The sequence below is a fragment of the Abramis brama genome (genome assembly GCF_963993115.1).
Source record: "Abramis brama genome assembly, chromosome: 4".
In the NCBI taxonomy this organism is placed as follows: Eukaryota; Metazoa; Chordata; class Actinopteri; order Cypriniformes; family Leuciscidae; genus Abramis; species Abramis brama.
In genome coordinates, this window is record NC_139966.1 from 1,459,482 (window position 1) to 1,479,801 (window position 20,320).

The 20,320-nt window shown below is 38.5% G+C and overlaps 3 protein-coding genes across 3 annotated transcripts in view; 1 reads left to right on the forward strand and 2 right to left on the reverse strand.

The window, feature by feature from the left end:
- Positions 1 to 1,045: 1,045 nt before the first annotated feature.
- LOC311081447 (deoxyribonuclease-2-beta-like) overlaps positions 1,046 to 20,320 on the reverse strand; it is a gene marked incomplete at its 5' end in the record, with an annotated part of 45,910 nt that continues 26,635 nt past the window's right edge. Inside the window, 2 exons of the mRNA XM_084111984.1 lie at positions 1,046 to 1,702; positions 2,028 to 2,057. Of these exons, the coding sequence (XP_083968110.1) occupies positions 1,257 to 1,702; positions 2,028 to 2,057 (476 nt within the window). The 3' untranslated portion in view covers positions 1,046 to 1,256. The remainder of the gene's footprint in view (positions 1,703 to 2,027; positions 2,058 to 20,320) is intronic.
- On the reverse strand, positions 4,187 to 11,960 carry LOC311081374 (uncharacterized protein). Its single transcript, XM_084111915.1, has 11 exons — positions 11,908 to 11,960; positions 11,705 to 11,804; positions 9,556 to 9,683; positions 8,860 to 9,267; positions 8,691 to 8,776; positions 6,759 to 6,895; positions 6,229 to 6,288; positions 5,662 to 5,897; positions 5,395 to 5,542; positions 5,071 to 5,180; positions 4,187 to 4,621 (listed from the first exon to the last, which is right to left on the reverse strand). The coding sequence occupies exons 2-11, from the start codon at positions 11,742 to 11,744 to the stop codon at positions 4,310 to 4,312; spliced, it is 1,665 nt and encodes a 554-aa protein (XP_083968041.1). The 5' UTR covers positions 11,745 to 11,804; positions 11,908 to 11,960; the 3' UTR covers positions 4,187 to 4,309.
- On the forward strand, positions 12,189 to 16,806 carry LOC311081375 (uncharacterized protein; the record flags this gene model as incomplete). The annotated part of the gene is made up of 4 exons (XM_084111916.1): positions 12,189 to 12,443; positions 13,602 to 13,703; positions 14,392 to 15,743; positions 16,752 to 16,806. 4 exons carry the CDS (start codon positions 12,189 to 12,191, stop codon positions 16,804 to 16,806), a joined length of 1,764 nt encoding a protein of 587 aa, XP_083968042.1.

The following is a 20,320-nucleotide window of genomic DNA, read 5'->3' on the forward strand; positions in this document are numbered from 1 at the left end:
GATTCAGAGGGAATCAAGCCTGCACCAGGTTAAAGACTTTTCCCTCTACAGGGAAACACTGATGCACATTTTTCTGATAGACCAAACAACTAATCAATTAATCGAGGAAATATTCAACAGATTAATCGACTATGAAAATAATCCCAAATCCCTAATCATTATGCACAAGTGCATTGCATTGGAAGCCCTGGATATAAGCCTCCCTCTCGATCTCTCTTAAATATTTTTGTTCTCTCTGTTTTGTCATTTAGTAAACTTTATAGATTTCAACCATATTATTCCTTCTTGAGTCTCTTTAACAAGAACTTAGGTTAATGTATGAATTGAATAGTGATTGTGTGACCTATGATGAGGGAACAACCAGTGATACCCTATAGTACCATCAAATGATAACCTATAGCGATGTCATCAGGATACACATACACCGGTAGGCAGTGGCCCACCTTACTGGGTGACCAAGTTGTGGTCCACCAGAATTTATAGTTTACCCACCTCTTTTTTTACCACTACACCACTGGTTACCATTATTTTTTATTACCAATTGAATCTAAGCCCTACGGCCTAATGGGGGACATCGTCCTCGGAGCATCTTCACGTGGACACTCTGTCCCCCTCTGCTGTTATAATATAAATATAAGGTGACTATATTATTGATGGGCAGATGAACTTGTAATGTTATAAGAATCATTATGATAGCTACACTGGCTAACTGTTGTAAATGAGTAGCGGTAAATCAGAAGGTAATCTAACGAGTCTGCTGCCAGCAGGACAGTAATGTGTCTCAGCTCCTGGAAAACAGAAGCCAGAGTATTAATCACAATTATTAAAGATATCTTATGAGTGGAATCTATCACGGAGAACTCAAAACTGCCGCTCGCTCCTCCTCATCCTCCCGTTTACCTGAAAAAACGACGCCGGACTTTCCATCTACTGACGGTGAGCTGTAAGATTGAAGTTTTAACTTATGACATCATTAGACCTATTTCAGCTAGGGCAACCCTTAAAATGTTAAACGCATAAACTCTGACTTAAGTTAACTTATTACATCAACACCGACTTGAATTGGTTGCAATTATAATTTTTTTTAAGTTATTTATATTTCTGTTCACCCTTTTTTGTATTTCACTATGGATTTAGAAATATATGTCAATTCATAATAATTATAAAGTGAAAAACCGAAACACACTCAGACCCAAACACCAGAAAAAAACAGGACTTGTAGACGGCGAGGAGAGGCGTATTTATCCTATTGATCATTAATCAGAGTCATCGTCACAGGCAGAGCCAGGGTCAAGTTTAGCTTTCTTAGAGGGAATAGTAAGGTCAGTGAACGAGTGGCGACGACTTGGACTTGGGCAATCCTTAGTTCCAGCAATAAGACCTTTAAATAGGTCACTTGCCTGTTGATGTTCAAAGCACAGTGCCCCCCCCGGCCTTTTGTATTGGGTGACTGCTCTGTTTACATCAGCGATACAGATCAAATGATTATTATTATCTTTAGCTACACACCACTTGGAATGATCATTAACATCCTTCCACTCAACCTCCCCGTTACCCAGATCAGCTTTTACAGATTTAATATTGATCACTTGATGTTGATTTTGTACACAGTAGGAATCTTTACGGCCACACTGGCGGCCCCAGGTCTGGACTCTCACATCAGTGTTGTATGTTTCTGCAATAGTGAGGTAAAGATCTCCATCTGCAAGAACAACAACACTTGAGTCATGGTACAGAAACTGTCACAGATCAACAGGTTCTCACTCCCATCTGGTAAAATACGGACAATATTACACAACATACTCCACCTTTTACATGCTTTGATTATAAAGAAATCAATAAATCTTTTCCACTTGGACTTAAAAGTTCATCTTTACATTGGTGACGTTTTTTTTATACATTCTGCAGATTAGTGTTCAGTTTGAGGAAATGGAAACCAAAAGATTATTTCAAATTTGGAAACTAAATTTGTGTAATTTAGCTCCAATTGTTTATAGGTTTAAAACACATTTAGTATATTTTTTTACCGTATATTCCTTGTTGTGGCCTTTCTTCTTCTGAAACAAACAGTAAAATAGTTTGTGTTAGGGTTGGGTACCAAATTCAATACTTTTTTAGGCACCGAATGAATTGCCTCCTTAGCATAGAGTACTGAAAAATACCTTGTCATTCAATACCAAATTTCAATACCTAAGGAGTGAATCTCATCTGCATCAGTGAGCCAATCAGCATTCAGCATGCTTCTACCAAGATCTAATAATTAACAGTCTAATAATAATTGAAACGTTACACGTCGTAGAGACACACAGGTGTAATCCTCTTTATACCTGAGGCAGCTGTGTTAACAGTCGATAGTGTCCCTGCACTGGAAAAAAGGCCACTCCAAAAATAAGCAAAAAAAAATTAAAACAAGATATTTTTGCTTGTAATAAGCAAAAAAATCTGCCAATGGAACAAGTGAAAATTCTCTTGGTAAGATTTCTTGAAATAAGACATTATATTTAAGCCTTACAAGATATGAGTGATCTTGAAATTAGCTGGGAAAACTCATTTTTAGCTATATTTTACTAGTATTGTGATGTTTTTGTGTCTCATAATAAGCTTGTCATGCTCAAAAATAGTATTTTCCCCTCAAAAGTAGCATTTTATTTTTTTGTCATCCCGTTTGTTTCAAGTGTATTTTAACTAATTTTTAGTTCTATAATTGTTACACTGTTCTAGATTTAAGTCACCACTGACTTGAAATAAGATTGGTAACTGGCATTTTGAGACAAAATGTCTTGAAGTTAGCATTCCTGACTCGTATTAGGCAGTGCCCTTTTGCCATAATAAGCCATAATTTACCATCCTGACATCATCTCAAGTGTATTTACCTTATTGTAAGCTCAACAAAAGTAATACTGTTCTAGATTCAAGACATTTTACCTACTAGATTCAAGACATTAACTACGGTTTACAAGACAGAAAAAGTGAAAAATAAACTTGCATTAAACCAACTTTATTTAAACAGCATATAAGGGAAACAGCTTAATTTTTTCAACATTTTGGCTCACAGTATTTATGAAACAGATATATGAAAACATAGAATATGCCAAATATGTCAGTTAAGGTCAGGTCCAAACATCCGACAAATGTGCCGATACACGTACAAAATCTGTGCTTTGCACAGGCACTCAGCACAGAGACACTAAAACTGCTCCACCTGTGACATTCATTCTTAATACAAATGCTTAATATTGTAACATTCAAATTAAGGGTTCTGAGCTTACATGAACAATTAGTTCCTCAATACAACATTAACCCTTGTAACATCATCCTTAAAGGATAATTTTGGTGAAAAATGAACCTGGGGTAATTAACACATGGTTACCGAGTCGATCGTTCCCTGGGATGCGTTTTCATGAAAATCGAATGTATAGAGTTTTATCTCTAAAAACAGATTAGCTCATAACACTAGTATATGGGGCACAGAGTAAGTAAAAATAAATCGCTAGTTAATACCACTAACAAGGCTCAAAATAGCCTCACACTAACAGGGTAACATAATGAGGGTCCCTACATGCAAACCGAAGCATTGAGAACTTTGTAAGTGTACAGACAGTTTAATAAGAAGATACTTTATAAAGACAGTACATTACGCGTTTACATGCAGAAGCCATCTTGGAAAACAGTCTCGGCTAATCAAGACACGGCGTTCGTTTTTCCAAGATGGATCATCTCTGTAAACGCGTAATGTACTGTCTTTATAAAGTATCTTCTTATTAAACTGTCTGTACACTTACAAAGTTCTCAATGCTTCGGTTTGCATGTAGGGACCCTCATTATGTTACCCTGTTAGTGTGAGGCTATTTTGAGCCTTGTTAGTGGTATTAACTAGCGATTTATTTTTACTTACTCTGTGCCCCATATACTAGTGTTATGAGCTAATCTGTTTTTAGAGATAAAACTCTATACATTCGATTTTCATGAAAACGCATCGCAGGGAACGATCGACTCGGTAACCATGTGTTAATTACCCCAGGTTCATTTTTCACCAAAATTATCCTTTAAGGATGTACCATACTAAATTAGTGACTGCATCTGCTGAAGAGACAATTAGTTATTTAAACTCAATATTTACTGAAAAGTTAAAATAACCTTAAAACTAAGCAGAATCTGCACTGAATGTTGGCTAATATTGTCGTGCACCCCAAATTAACACTGGGCTAACTTAGACAAATTCCAACCAAGAATCAATAGAACATTGAACTGTCATACCTTTGGAGGGAGAGAGGAAGTGCTATCCTAACATCATATCTGACCACTGGTTTTATTGGCCAATAAAAGCTTTCCACTCGGCCATGCTCTTCTTGTAAGACGATGTGAGATCTCTCTCATGCATTGTGTCTAAGAGGACCTCCGTCTGTATGACTGAAAGCAGAGTGGCTACACACTTTGGATAAGTCAGGTGTAGGCTATAATAGTAGGCCATAAGGTATAAAGCACTCTCCGTAAGCTTGTCTTTTGGAAAGGTGGTTATTGCCACATCTCCTACCGCTAGGAGGAAGTTGGAAGGACCGACAATCAGGACTGGGCAGGAGAGAGGGCGTTTCTTCAAGTAGGAATTGGGATCTTCTCCTTCCTGTAACAGATAACACAAACATCCTTCTGTCAGGATAATGCATTTTGGTCATTTGGAACCTAGGGTAGAGGGTTGTTTACAAACACAAAGTTACTGAGAAAGCTCCATCTGAAAGTGCTGTTTTTAACTATCCCCAATGCATTTACTGTTTACACACGTCTACAAAAGAAGTAAAAAACAAGGCTATGGCTAGTCTTGCTTGGTTATCATTAGGGTGATTAAACCTGCTACCATGTAATGCACCCATTTTTTTACATACTGTGACAGCCAAGAAATCTACACAGTGAAAATCCTCTTTTTAAAAACAAATGTTTAGGTGTCTTTGAAGGCTTAGAACATACAGTACGTGAATAGGAAATGCATTGGGAGTCGTCAAGGGCAGCACCTTCAGTTATATTTTTTTCCGATACGGCAGTCAAAACGATCGTACAACATTTTACACGGCTCACCTCGAGGACATGCACCAGAGCCTCACTCGCATCTCGTACCCTCTTTGGAGGAGCAGAGGTGGAGGGGAACAGTGATGGCAGCACACGTAAGATTTCAAGAGCCTGTTCAGCTGTACAGGAAGTGATTCATTACTTACACAAGGTCAAATCTGATAAAAGGTATACAACAGACACAATGCTTGAAAAATAAAGAAATCAGCAAATAATGGGATAGCCATCATAGACGAAAAAGGACAACAAAACACTAGCTCATGTACTTGACAACATGCCTGAAGGTCCACCCTAAACCCTATTCACTAATAACACCAAAACAGCATTACCTACCTTTGTCCATTCCCATTGGGGGTTTCAACACCTTTTTCCACACACCGAAAAACTGCACCTTCTGGCAGAAGTCATGCCATCTTCCCTTTAGTTCATTGATGAAGTTGGTATTATCGGCATCCAGAATGCGTTTAAGCTCCTCCATCACCTATGAAATATAAAATATACCAATAGAGACATTTGAATAATATAATTTAAGAGGAAACTGGTATTTTAAACATTGTGTGTGATACCATGGTTTTAATCATGCAGTCAATAATGACTTACATGTCCAACGTCCTTGAAACAAGGATATGCTTCTAGAACCTTCTCGTGTCTGTTCTCCTCGCGAACGGTATTTGAATCAATGAATGCTCTCCTGGCTACAAATTCCAAATCCAAGAGATGAGAGACATCCTGGTGATTTGGATTTTTTCTTTTATACAAAGAATGTAGGGTCTTGTAATGCTTGGCCAAGGTTGCTTGACTGGTGTCTGAACTGTCAACATCTGCAGACTTGTTAGCTAAGACACAAAAATACATAATTAATATTCCTCATGTTGTTGCATGAAAAAAATATTTCAAAACTGCCATAAAAATCATACATTAATATTAAATGTTTTAATGGAATGAAATCTTTTAACAAATATCAGCCCTGATCCTAACTACCAAATGCCTATTTATTTTTGGAATTTTAACCATTTAAATGCCATAAATTATTATTATTATTTTTTTGCATAATAATGCATGAGAACTATTTGCTCGAAACTCATATGGTCATGCAATCACAAACAATTGCATGTAGGCACACAAGTACACCCCCACTACACACATGAGGCAGTTGGACGAACTCACCATCAGGACTGGACAGGGTAGAGGGTGCTTCTTCAGGTAGGCTTTGGGATCTTCTTTTTCCTTCAAAACATAACACACACATATTTCTGACAAGTTCTTTAAGGATCATTTCGGTATTTTTGGAACCAAAAATTACATACAATTAAAAAGAGCAAAATGCCACTAATGAGACATATGGGTTTTAAATGCATAACATTATTTGCTATGCTGGAGAGGTTATAGAAAGTAATGTTGCACAGTAGACTGATACTAAAAGGTGCTGCTGTACACAACTGTTCAAAATGATATAATACCAGCTTTTTATTGATACCAGATTTCTGTTAAAACTTAATTTCTACAATAATGTTAATAAATTTATAATAAAACAGTACAAATGTTGTGCAGATACCTATTCTCTAAAGTGAATTTTAAAGCCTTTTACTTCTGTCATGTCAGGACTGTCATCTTGACCAATAAAGTGGGTTTATTAGTTTATCTAAAATATAAATACCTCACAAGGGCAAATATGTAAATGCAAAGTTGAAACTCACCTTCTAACTCACTTTCTTTACCGTCTGAGCCTGGGCTGCCACTTCCTTCTGTGGACCGATCTAGAATGATTGTTGACTCACTTGAACCCATTTCATCCGTGTCTGTTGACTGCTCAAGACAGCGCCTCTTTGTAGAGCTGCAAAGATTAGTCAGTTAATCAATTAGTTAATCCATCTGACTTTATTTGTATTGCACTTTTCATACAAACAAAGTGTAACAAAGTGCTTCATAATAAAAAGCAATATCCCCACACACATCCAAAGCAATTACTTTGTAGTAAAACACTAACAGCACTCATTAAAACCGGGAAGTGAGGAGACACTAGAGACAGATCACCTAGGACAGGACATTGACATGACTGATCATTTTGAGTAATTTTTTTTTTTAAATGTCCAAATATGATTTAAGCTTCTCAAATGTGAATATTTTCTAGCTTCTTTAGTCCTCTATGACAGTGAAATTATCAGCTTTGGGTTATGGATTAAACAAGACTTTTGAGAGACTAGGGTTGGGAACCGAGAACCGGTTCTTGTCCAGAACCGGTAGTGTTTTTGAAAAAATACCGGAACCGTGCGTAATTCCTAAGTTTCGGTTCCGAAAACGGTTCTGGTGGGCGAAGTGCTGGAAGCCTATCCTTTAATAGCAACGTCTCACCTCATATTAAAATAGTAATGAATGCACTGAAAAGCCCTCGCGCTACTCAAATACGTTTTGCGTCAGATATCAACACAGAGAGAGAGAGAGAGAGAGAAAATTAAAGACAGTAGAGCTGCACGATTAAGTTAATCTTTAAAAGATCTCGATTCAAACACCCACGCGATCTTATTCCTAAATTACAAAAAACTCACCCCTGAACATTCAAATCTGTTTGCGCTGTCGTTTACCCAGAGAAACCAGTTGTCAATATGAAACAGCTTTACAATCACACAGTATCAATATTTATATTACAAATATTCAAATGATCACTGAAGTACGGAGATAAAAGTTTATAATTAGAGTATAAACACTGATGTCTACGGTAGCAACCAAAATATTGTAAATCACCTTTTGAAAGTCGCTGCCTTCAGATAACGAGTGTATCGATTACATCTGATGCTTCAAAACATTCATAAAGACGCAGTCCGTAACTTCTTTGTGTTCAGAATTTACAAAATGTATACAATGAGCGAGTGCATCATGAATGCCTTTTTTTTTTTTCAAACCGTGTTTTTGTCTTATCCTGAATTACTACGTTAAGCCTGCAATAAGCGTTTATACTCGGACTGGCGGATCGCAGCCGCTGCGGAGGAGTACAGTGCCTGCGTGACTCGTCATAGACATAAATAGAGAGAAGTAGCTCCGGCTAAAATGTTCTTCCGCAAGATGCATGCCGTTCTGTTTATTAACCGCTAGAGCACTGATTTATCCAGTAATGAAACAAGTCTTTATGAATCAATCATTCAAAACGATTTTAAAAATAATCTGTTCTACACACATCTTACATGGGTGTTCAAGCATATTCTACCCCTTCTGAGAGGTATGCTCCACTGCTGAAGATGCAATAAGCTAGGAGAGGTCCCAAATTATTCTAGAGAATGCAGACATTTTTATTTTCCTTCAGAAAAAATAATATTTTTTTGCAAAAATTTCTTAATAATATGTTGAATTTGTTGATATTACCAGTCTGTTAACCTCTTTTGACAAGTATAAGAAATAAACACAAAAAGGATTGTGGATTTTTCCCTTACTACTATTTTTTTTTATTAGTTGTTTTAATATTTTTTATTGAATGGGAACCGGAACCGGAATCGGAACCGGAAAATTTCTTACGATTCCCAACCCTATTGAGGACATCACCTTGTACTTTATATTGACCAGACAACTAATCAATTAATCTTGAAAATGATTAACAGATGAATCTTTGATGAAAATAATCATTAGTTACAGCTCACCTCTTTGAATGTCTCCCATCTGGAGTTGTTTTTTGGGGGGATCTCACATTTTGCAATCTTTTGTAAAGCTGTCTGTACACAGTGAACTGCACAAGACATTTAATCAATTTTTCAAATCGCTAAAAATGTCGAACATGAGACGTCATCAAACTGGGTGCATTTCACTTACCCATGTATGGAGGCCTTGGTCCTGCAGCATGGGGTAGTACAGTACTATTCTCTTTGCCATTGCTGTGATTTCTGGCTTTGATGGGTATCTGTGTGATTCTCCATCCCCCTTTGCCCTCAGGATCGCAATCATACTGGTCATGGTGTTTCGAATGAGCCGGCATCTGAGCTCCTTTGACATCTGGCAGTCGCGCTGTTCGCCTCTCTTCGACAACTCAAAGTACTGTTGTCGGACTTGCTCAAGTTCTGTGTCGGTGTGCAATACATATTCTGGAAAGGATAACTTCACAACCTTTTCAGGGGTTGTGTACTTTGCAGGACTTGCTTTCACAGGAGTGGATGTCTGTCGCATGGGTGAAGCATTAAAGGAGGAACTGCCCGATAATTTTGAGTGTTCTTGGCCAGACTCCTGTAAAATAAAAGATAATGAACTAATGTAAAAAGCAACATTTTTGTTTTTCATGTCAACACAAAATGCAGTGTAGCATTGACAGCTTTGCACACGTAAAAATAAGCGATGTTCCATTTTAGGTGTGTGAAATCGATAACATCAACTAACTGAACACCTATTAATTAATCTAAACTGAATTGAACACACATGTAGACTACCATGTCTGTTCCAAAAACACTGTGCTGTTAGCTCAATGTGCTGCTGCCAACTTAAATAGGTGGTTAGTTTAAACCACTTAAAACTGACCTCCTCTGGGGCACCATGACAGGCACGCCAGACCGCTTTTCTCCGTATAAAGTTCTCTGGGCCTGGGAAAAGATCTCGCAAGTCTTCACGAGACAGAGTGCTCATCATTGTCTCTGTGATGTTTGCAGCTATGAAAACATTGAAAGACAAACATAGCAAGATGAAACAGTGCCCTAGAAATCAAACTGCATGAGACTATTATGGCGCTTTTCCACTACACAGTACCAGCTCGCCTCGGCTCCGTTTGGTTTTCCACTGTGTAAAAGTTGTACCTGTACCCGCTTCCAGGTACTTTTTTTTGTACCACTTCCGGCGAGGTTCTAACCGGGCTGAGGCAATACTAAAATGTGACGTGAAAACACGGCAGACTGCTGATTAGATTAAAGAATGCACTATTCACTGCGTCATCATTGCAAGCGCCAGACGGAGTATCCTGAATAAAAAACAGAAAAAACAAAAACATCGAAAAACAGCATACACTCGATTTCCTCCTTTGTCCTGTGTGTGTGGGTAGCGGGGGTGTGTCGCGGTCTCTGCAGTTTCCTGCGGCATCGCTATCACGACCAGGTAACGTTACTATACATAGTTCCCACAGGCCAAGTAATGTCACGTGACCTCCCCGGAGACGCCATCTTTGAGGGCATAAGCTGCTGTGTTTACAAGGTTTTACAAGCAAATTTCGAAGATTTCTTCCTATTTATAATGTTACGAAAAGCATGAAGAGACAAAGTGACAGAGATTATAAAGACACTCTATTAACACAAGACAGAGAGAGGTACAATGCGAAAATTTCAGTCATAAATGGTGTTGATCCGTATGCGCTAAAAACTGAGCACTGATTTTACTGCTTTGGCTCAGATACAGTATTATCCATGTGTAACGTTACCATTATCTGGTATTGGCTAGGAGTTTTAACATGTAAGCAATTCCGAGCCTGAAAATATGTGCATGAATATGAATATAAGTTACACGGTATGAAAATAAATATAACGTTAATCGCGTGCAAATTAATGTAACAGTTAATGCGGAACTACTTTATAAGCGGGTTCTTTACATAGACCGTATAAGAAGGGTTCTTTAGGGACATAATCTGAGATTGCAAGGCTGAAGTGTGTGTGTGTGAGTGAGAGAGAGTCGCGGGCGCGATCGAACAGTGGAAACAATGTTGTTTTTGTATGTTTTTAATACCTCGTCATTTTGTACAGGACATCATTCAAACTGCAAAGTGTTAACTTATATTTGTGTACACTCGCAATAAAAAACAACAAATTATTGCGTGTTTTGAGGGAGTTTCTTTCCTGTTTATCCTCGCCAGCCATAACCTCCATCGTTGTTCTGACAAAAGCTTCGTCTTGTCACATTCATGAAGTCTAATGACGGGTATACTGTAAAATCCAAATTTAACTGAACCTCCGGCACGATTTGAACATCCATTGACCCAGCAGGAGATTACCATTTTCACTTTTTATCACGAAATTAACTCGTTTCAGCTTGTTCTTCTAAAGTTTTGCCCTCAGAAATGGCGCCGGGTCGGCAAATGCCCGTATGTTGTGACGTCATGTGGGAACTATGTATTGTGGAGGTACTATCTGCAATGGAAAACGGAGCGAAAAGCGAGCCGAGCCGAGTCGAGCTGGTAACTTACTGGTAATGGAAAAGCGCCATTCAAAATTGACACTTCATTCAAATTAGGAAGCTAGTAGGGGTGGAACGGTACACAGGAGTCACGGTTCGGTTCACAAGTTAACATTACCTCAGTTCAGACATCACGGTTCTGTACGAGTTCGGTAAAATGGAGGGAAAAGCAAAACAAAAATGCATAAGGCAATTTTTTTTTTATTATTGTGCATGTCTCAGGCTGTAACGTTAACCACCAAATGAAAATAAATGTCTCATGCCTTGTATTTTTTAAATAAGTTGTATTAATAAAGTAAAGGCATATAACCAGTTTATTTGTAGTGCATTGACAATAGTTTTATATAATTAGTTTATTAATTTAAATTAACAGTTGACTAGTTTATGAATTTAGCGGGAACAAAATTGCGCGAGAAACGGGAGGGGAAAATTCACTTTGATACAATATAAAACATTATCCAACAGCTCATCAGCATTTGTACGTATGATAAATAATAACATTTGCATACATTACCCCTTAAAATCGACACTGCGACATCATCCAATTCTTCCATGTCGCAATAGCTTTTAGCTCCGCTAACTTAACGTTAGCCCGCCTCGCTGTCTCTGTTCGGCTGCAACCATACACAATAAACATTGAAAACACATTTAAACGTCAACAACATTCAAATGGTGTGCAATGTGAACTACAAAGAATGAGCACTGAATACAACTTACTTGCAATGAAACACGTCAAGACTGAAGACTCAATCCAAGTTCAAATCGGTCCGTTATTTTCCAGTATGATTAGTTTACGCCCACATTCTCATTTGCAGCAGGTGGCTGGCGGGTGTAACCATAGTAACGAGTTTTTACGGCAGTCTTGCGACCTTTGACCAGTTGTTTTACCGTCCTCTTGCCTCTTGCTTGTCTTTGCTTTCAACATGATTTGGCGTTGCTTCATATGCTACATATTTGTGGCACTGACTCTGAAACAACTTTTGAGTCACATTAACACCATGCACAGTCGCAGCCCTGACTTTCGCGTCGTGTGCGGGATTGATGGCTGTCCGAGTGAGTACAGGGTGTATAACTCTTTCTACTATCACGTGAAGCGAACACACGCGCATCATCTTCTTCAAGTTGAAGCGACGGAGGAGGAAGGACCGACTCGCCACGTTTTACCTGGAGCAGGTGAAAGGACAGGCCCAACCGACCAAACTAATTCAATCCCTGTGGCTGAAGCGGAGGTTTCAAGCATCGTCATTCCAGCGGTAAGTCATTACACAAACTAAAATTTAACGTAACAATACAAGTTCAAGGGTTAGTTCACCCAAAAATGAAAATTCTGTCAGTAATTACTCATCCTCATGTTGTTCCAACCGCGTAAGACCTTCGTTCATCTTCGGAACACAAATTAAGATATTTTTTGATGAAATCTGAGCGTTGTCTCACTCCTCCATAGGCTGCTAAGTTAGGTGGCCCGAACTTGCTGGCCCAGAAAAGTTATTAAAGAGATCGTTAATATAGTCCAAGTGACTCCAGTGGCTCAATCTTAAGTATATCAAGCGACGAGAATACTTTGTGCGCAAAAACAAACAAAAATAACGACTTTATTCCAGTATTCATTTCCTTCTCTCTGGGCCTCGTAGTGTTTTTGCGCAGCGCGTCTGTGTTGTACGTCACACGCATCACACACATGACCAGCGTCGGCCTGCGTGGTGACGTGTAACACAGGGAAAAACTGCGCAAAAACATTAAGTGAGAACCAACTAGACGTCCAGATAGAAGGAAATGAATAGTGGAATAAAGTCGTTATTTTTGTTTGTTTTTGCGCACAAAAAGTATTCTCGTCGCTTGATATCTTGATAGATTGAGCCACTGTAGTCACTTGGACTATATTAACAATCTCTTTAATAACTTTTCTGGGCCAGCAAGTTTGGGCCACCTAGAAGCCTATGGAGGAGTGAGACAAGGCTCAGATTTCATCAAAAATATTTTAATTTGTGTTCCGAAGATGAACGAAGGTCTTACGCGGTTGGAACAACATGAGGGTGAGTAATTACTGACAGAATTTTCATTTTTGGTAAGAGAGCAGGTGAAGGGATACAGTTTAGTATATGTGTCAATCTTAACACTCATGAAGGACAGATTTTTTTTCTGATTTCTGATTTTTTTTCTGATGCTGTCAAAGTCATTGTTTTTTGTAGTACTGTTTTGTTTTTATTGTTGTTATTTTACATACTCTAATAATAAAAATATATAAATAAATACACCAATCAGTAAAAATACACCCATCTTGTACCTTTTTATAAGAAGAAATCTAGCTAGCTAGCTAGCTTACCCAGGTAGTTGTCAGATTGTCTGGTAGTGCTACCTACAAATGACAATATTTTCCCTGTTTCAATAGGTTTGTTGTTAATTTCTTTCAGAGTGGATTCCAAGAAGATGGAGAGGGTCGTATGGACGTTGGTCTTTCTAAACATGCAACTGGATTTCTTCTTCAAGCCAGAGAAGCCCATCGACTGACACAGGTAATTTATGCTTTTACTTGCTGACCAGTAGTAGCCTATTGTAACCACAGCTGCAGTAATGTAGAATGAGTGGTAGGTTTATACATGCATTCCAGTACTTCATTATATTACAAAACTACAGTTGTACTTCATTTTACTGCAGCTTTACTAACAGGTACTGTAGTTTTACTGCTGTTGAACTTTAATGTACTGCAGTTGTACTGTTATTATACTGCAAATCTATGGCTGTGTTTAATTATACTGCTTTGAACTGCAGTTTTACTGCAGTTGTACTTCATTGTACTGCAGTTGTTTTTTGTACGGCCTCAGTGAACATTTGTGATCGGATCTCACTTCCCCGCTATATATTGCTTACAAAATCTGCCCATCCACTACATTTGTTGAGCATGAGCTAAGAATGAAGACTACATAATAAACCCAGCACTTACACTTTTATTTAGCACTGTCCACCTTATCCTATTGCTCAAAATGCATTTTAAGACCAAGTGTAAACAAGGTCTTAAAGCTGCAGAAGCCAATATTATTTCATGATAGTTTTGCTGTAAATAGCCTATTTTGATCATTGCATGTCACTAACAATACAGTATGTAATTAAAGGGTTACTTAAAAAAAAAAAAGTGTCTGAGTTTCCATGTTGACTGCATTTTATAATGTATATTTTTTTGTTTGTTTGTTTTCTACTCCGCAGAGAGCTGTTAACCAAATGGTGAGTGGAGTCCAGCAATATCAGGCCGCATTATTGGAGCACCTAAAAAAGCAAATGAGCGACATGATTGAGAGACATTCTGGAGACCTGGATCAACTAAAGAGTGATGCAATGGGGATATTTGACCAGTTTGTTGACCCTTTCTGTCAAATTGCTTCCACCCATTTGCAGGATAAGACCATCAAAGAACTGTTAGTACCAGTTGAACCAGAGATTCTTGTCGCAAAACAAACAGTATGTTATGTGAAAAATGGAGACTCCAGAGTTCTTACTATTAAGGACCATTTTTTTCATTATATACCGTTGGTGAAAAGTTTGGAGCAGCTGCTATCACATCCAAGAATAATTGCAATGATTGACAACAGGCCACAGACATGCAAGGATGGATTTTTTCATGATTTCATTGATGGAGACATTTTTAAGTCGCACCCACTGTTTTTGAAATTTCCCACAGCATTGCAGTTGATTTTATATACAGATGAAATTGAGCTATGCAATCCTCTTGGATCTCGGGCAAACAAAAACAAATTGTTATTGATTTATTACACCTTAGGTAACATCAACCCTAAATACCGATCAAGACTTGCTGCCATTCGTCTGCTTGCCATGGTAAAATCAAAAGATCTTTCCCATTGTGGTATTGATGAGATATTTGAGAGGATTAACCGTGACTTAACTGAGCTGTATGATGGTGTCCAGGTTGTCACTGCAAATGGTGAGAGGACAATCTATGGGGCACTTATGTCTGTGTGCGGAGACACTCTAGCTCAGCATGAAGTGGCTGGATTTAAGATAGGAGTGGGATTTGCCTACAGTAAATGCAGGCACTGCGAATGCAACTTTGAAGACATGCAGGAGCAATTTAATGAAGATTTGTTTGTTAAGAGGACTATGGCAAGTCATAACAGGCAATGCAATGACATTGAAAAGGCAAATACTGACTTTCTGAAAGACAATCTTAAAATGACATATGGCATAAACAGGAGAAGCAAATTAACAGAATTTCCTCACTTTGATATAATCAATCAAACCCCACAGGACATCATGCATGTCATTCTCGAAGGCGTTGCCCCATATGAAATCAAATGTGTTTTAAAGCATCTTGTGCTTTCAGGGCATATGGACTTGGACGCGTTCAACAGTGCAATTATTTGCTTCCCTTATTCTCCTGTGGATGCAAGGGATAAGCCTTGCCCCATATCTGTCAATACACTATCATCAAATGACAATAAATTGAAACAGTCAGCTGGGCAGATGCTGGTTTTGTTAAAGATCCTGCCATTTCTCATTGACAAACTTGGAGAAAATGATTACACACAAATGCTACTTAAGTTGTTAGAAATAGTCAAAATTCTTTTTTCACCTATTATTGCTCTCTCAACTCTTTCAAGGCTTAAGCTTTTAATAGAGCACCATTTAAAACATTTCAAACAACTGTTTCCAGATGCAAATATTATACCTAAACAGCATTACTTGCTGCATCTTCCTTCTCAAATTAAGGCACTTGGTCCTACAGTGAGGCATATGTGTATCATGCGCTTTGAGTCAAAGCATTGCTTTTTTAAGCAGTGGGCTTTGAAAAGTAGTTTTAAAAATATCTGTAAGTCTCTTGTGAAGCACAACCAACTTTATGAATGTAGTCAGAATGTGCTTGAGAAACATCCAATTTGTTCAAGTGAAGTTGACATGGGCCCAGCCTCTGAGGTGAAAAATGTTCATTATGTAGAAGGAAAGATTAAAGACTTCTTAGGAATAGAGCACGTGGAACATATAGTTTCTGTAAAGTGGATTACGCAACATGGTAATAAGCATACATGTGGAAAATCTTTGGTTATTTCTAATGTCATCAATGATACTCCAGAGTTTTCACTTGTAAAAAACATTTATATTTTAAATGCGTCAGTGTATTGTTTTGAATGCCAACCTCTCTCTACAGTTGGGTGGAATGATCATTATTTAGCTTATGAGGTAGAAGTTCCCGATCTAGCTCAAGCCAATATTTTCATGGATGCTGAAAAGCTTGTTGATTATACACCATACCACTATGTAAACTTTAATAATAGCAAGTACATTTCACTGAAGTATGATCTCACAGACATCATTAAACATAATTCTTGAGTATGTATTGAGTGTGGGTGTGACAATCAGCGGCTGGAGTGCACTCCTTTTCTATTTATCATTTCATCTTATGGCTTTACCTGGACTGATTGTGCTTTGTCTTTCACCTGTTTTAGATTATGCTTGTTAGCTTCTCTGATTTAAGCCTTGGTTTTCCTTTGTGTCCTTTGCGAAGTCTTGTTACACTGTAAGCGTACATCTCTGAGCTTTGTTCCCTGTTTTAGTATTCTGTGTTTCTCTGGACTCTTGACCCTTGCCTGCTTTCTGGACTGTTCATGAACCTGTGCTGCCTGCCTCGACCTAAGCCTGCTTTCACTACGAGTTACTGGTTTGCCCCTTGTTTAACCGTATGCCTGAGTTTATATCTGCTTGTGTTTGAGCTGAAATAAAGTGCTGCACATGGATCCGACTGCCTCTGTCCGTACGTTACAGTGGGTATTTGGGCGCAATGTATTTTTTAAGCACTACAAACAATTGATGACAGCATTAATATTTACTTTAATTTTTACTAATTTTTACTTGCAGTATGTCCAGAGTGCAACAGAACAGAGAAGGAAACATAATTCCAGCTTTTGCCACTGTCATATCACATGGACATGGTTTGATGCAAATGTAAGAAAAATAGCCACACTGTACTCTGCATTGTGAGTTGTTGTGAGTTGGGCATGTTGACCGTGCAGTTTTCAATAAAGCAGATTTGTTGTCTCAATTCAAGTCAAGTCTATTTCTTGAAACAAGATGATTCATCTTTAACAAATAACACAGCAGCTTAAAAACCTTATGACATGTCAAAAAAGCTTGTTTCATCTGAGATATGACTCAAAACAAGATATTTTCAAGACAGATTCACTTAACAAGATATTCAAGATGCACTGTCTAAAAACAAGCTCCTTTATCTCACTTAAATCTTGGTCTTTAGGTGATTTTGTCTTATATTAAGTGTGATGAGATATTTTGACTAGAAATTAGAAAAATATACTTGGCAAGATTTTGAGTTTTTGCAGTGTGACACGTACAGACAAAGCCACAGATTCGGGTAGTTAATGATTAACCGTTAAACTGTTAACCGACAAAAGGATTTTTGACCGATTAATTCTGTCAGTTAAATCATTAAAACACTAGCCTGGCTCCGCCCTCCTTCGTACTTCCGTTCAATTTTCATTTCTTTCATTCACCACTTTCAGTACCCCGTCTGGGTTTGTGAAATATTTGCGGGTTTTCTCCGGCCAAATCTTTATTGTCCAATCAACGAACAGATGGAGTTGCTGAGAGCGATGGCGTTGAGATCATGCTCTAGTTTGTAATTCCGTAGTGACGGCGGAGAAAGATGCGAGCGAAGCCATTCGGTCCGTTGTGAATATCCAGAAGTTAAAGCTCGAGCAAGAACAACCTTTGCCAAGTTGTGTTGGTGGCCATGATGTCGTGGCCCTCCTCCCCATGGGGTTCGGGAACAGTTTGATTTTCCAGCTCGCTCCGTTAGTGGTGAAGGAGTTGGTTAAGGCTAACGCTAGCGATGCTAAGCCGACGTCACGACCAAACGTTAGCGATTGGTTACGGCAGATCCAGAGTGGCTCTGGGCAGATCCAATAGTTTTAAAGTTCAGCAGAGTACCCGCCTTCAAGGAAGTTAACACTTGTCAATGGAGAGAGGTCAGACTCTCTGGACAAATGAAATGGACCAGAGTCTGGTAGGACCAGGCTGATGGACCAGAGTCTGGTAGGACCAGGCTAGTATACCAGAGTCTGGTAGTATCAGGCTAGTATACCAGAGTCTGGTAGGACCAGGCTGATGGACCAGAGTCTGGTAGGACCAGGCTAGTATAACGGAGTCTGGTAGGACCAGGCTGATGGACCAGAGTCTGGTAGGACCAGGCTAGTATAACGGAGTCTGGTAGGACCAGGCTAGTATACCAGAGTCTGGTAGGACCAGGCTGATGGACCAGAGTCTGGTAGGACCAGGCTAGTATAACGGAGTCTGGTAGGACCAGGCTGATGGACCAGAGTCTGGTAGGACCAGGCTAGTATACCAGAGTCTGGTAGGACCAGGCTGATGGACCAGAGTCTGGTAGGACCAGGCTAGTATAACGGAGTCTGGTAGGACCAGGCTGATGGACCAGAGTCTGGTAGGACCAGGCTAGTATACCAGAGTCTGGTAGGACCAGGCTAATGGACCAGAGTCTGGTAGGACCAGGGTCTTTAAACCATAGATATAGAACAATAGATATGACATGACGTCATAACTAATGGGACTAACTGGCCGCCATCTTACTAGTACTGTTTACAATTGGCACCTATAGGCAGCAAGTATGCTTATCAGCTGTGCAGCACCTAACTGCTTTACCAGAAGGACCGAAGAGACCCAGGAGACTGGCATCACTTTCCACATGTCAGTAGGAGTAGATAGAGTATTTTCTCTTCTTTTTTTAACTATAAATACAGAAAAGTTGGTGAACAAGCTAGCTAGCTAGTAACGTTGCCTAGCAACCGTTAATGGACCTGCTGAGATGTCAGTTATTGGTGATTGCTAGCTAGCTCTTAACAGCATTTATGAACAGCAAACATCATTTTAGTTGATTGATTTTTGACCTCAAATAGGACGTTAAGTAACGTTAACGTTATAACAATTGTTTTTAACACGTTGTTAATATTACCCTAAATTGACTGCTATGCGGCTGATTTCACTCAATCTGTGTTAAGTTTTCAGTTAACTTAAAGTTAACGACACGTACTCTTCTTTACTCCTAAATCTCATTTTATAATACCTCAAGACAAATCCAGCAAGCTAACAGTACGTTAAAATGTAACGTTACACACAGAGTAAAGTTACGTTACACAAATCAACATTAGCCACATCAAGCTACTACACGGAGCCCTAACCGACCGACCAGTAACACTTAACCTTACATTTTCACCAGCTAACGTTAGCTCCCCAAACATTAGCCATGTTGAATCCTGCTGTCAGTCATCATATATTAACAGCTATTTTTGTCAGCTTACATCATGCCTTTACACGACTCTCCTTTCACAAAGCAAATTAAAACTTAATAATCCATGTCTTGATGAGGTAAAGTAACGTCAATCCAGAAATGATTCCTACTTCAGCAGCAAAGTCTTCGCATTACTAGCTATCGTAAATGTAATTTTTCATAACGTTAGCGCAATAAAAAAGACAATTGCGACAAGTCAGCAGTTCTGGTGAAGTCATTATAGCCTTTATCAACAAAAACTCATTGAAGCTAGCAAGGCTCCTCAACTACTCCGTTCATCGCCAAAACAAAACTTCATGCCAGTTGACAGTAAGAAAAAACCCCGCCAAAACAGGAAGTAGTAATTCAATGGAATCCAGTCTTTAAATATTTATATGTGAAAATAAGCTATTAAAAAATAGGCTATAGGCCTATAATATGCACACACACATTTACATGTAGACAAAAAACCTGAGGTAGCCCAAAAAAGATTATTCTCTGATTATATAAACATTTTACTCTTAAAAAACAGTCTGAGGAACAAACTGAACAAGACCATCCTATTTAAGGGCCAATAGGATGATCAAAAACTCACAAAAATGTGTATGTATGTAGCTTGTGTATGTGAGTGTGCTTGTGTGAGATAGAAATATATTTTGCACAATTTATGACATAAATAAATGTATTAATAAATTACAGTTGGATGTTTCTCTCATGTGTCTTATCGTGACTACCTCTATAGGCCATAATACTGAATCTATTTAGGATTTCTACATTAAAAAAATATTGTTTAATGTATATTAGCCATTCAGAATAACAAAGACACTT

What these genes read in the sequence shown, in the direction of transcription:
- LOC311081374 (XM_084111915.1), bottom strand. Translation starts at nt 11,744, where the DNA reads ATGGAAGAATTGGATGATGTCGCAGTGTCGATTTTAAGGG. An exon ending in TAAAGAAAGTGAGTTAGAAG is followed by an intron (nt 6,289 to 6,758) that starts GTGAGTTTCAAC and finishes TATGTTTTGAAG; the next exon opens with GAAAAAGAAGATCCCAAAGC. An exon ending in CTCTGGTGCATGTCCTCGAG is followed by an intron (nt 4,622 to 5,070) that starts GTGAGCCGTGTA and finishes TATCTGTTACAG; the next exon opens with GAAGGAGAAGATCCCAATTC.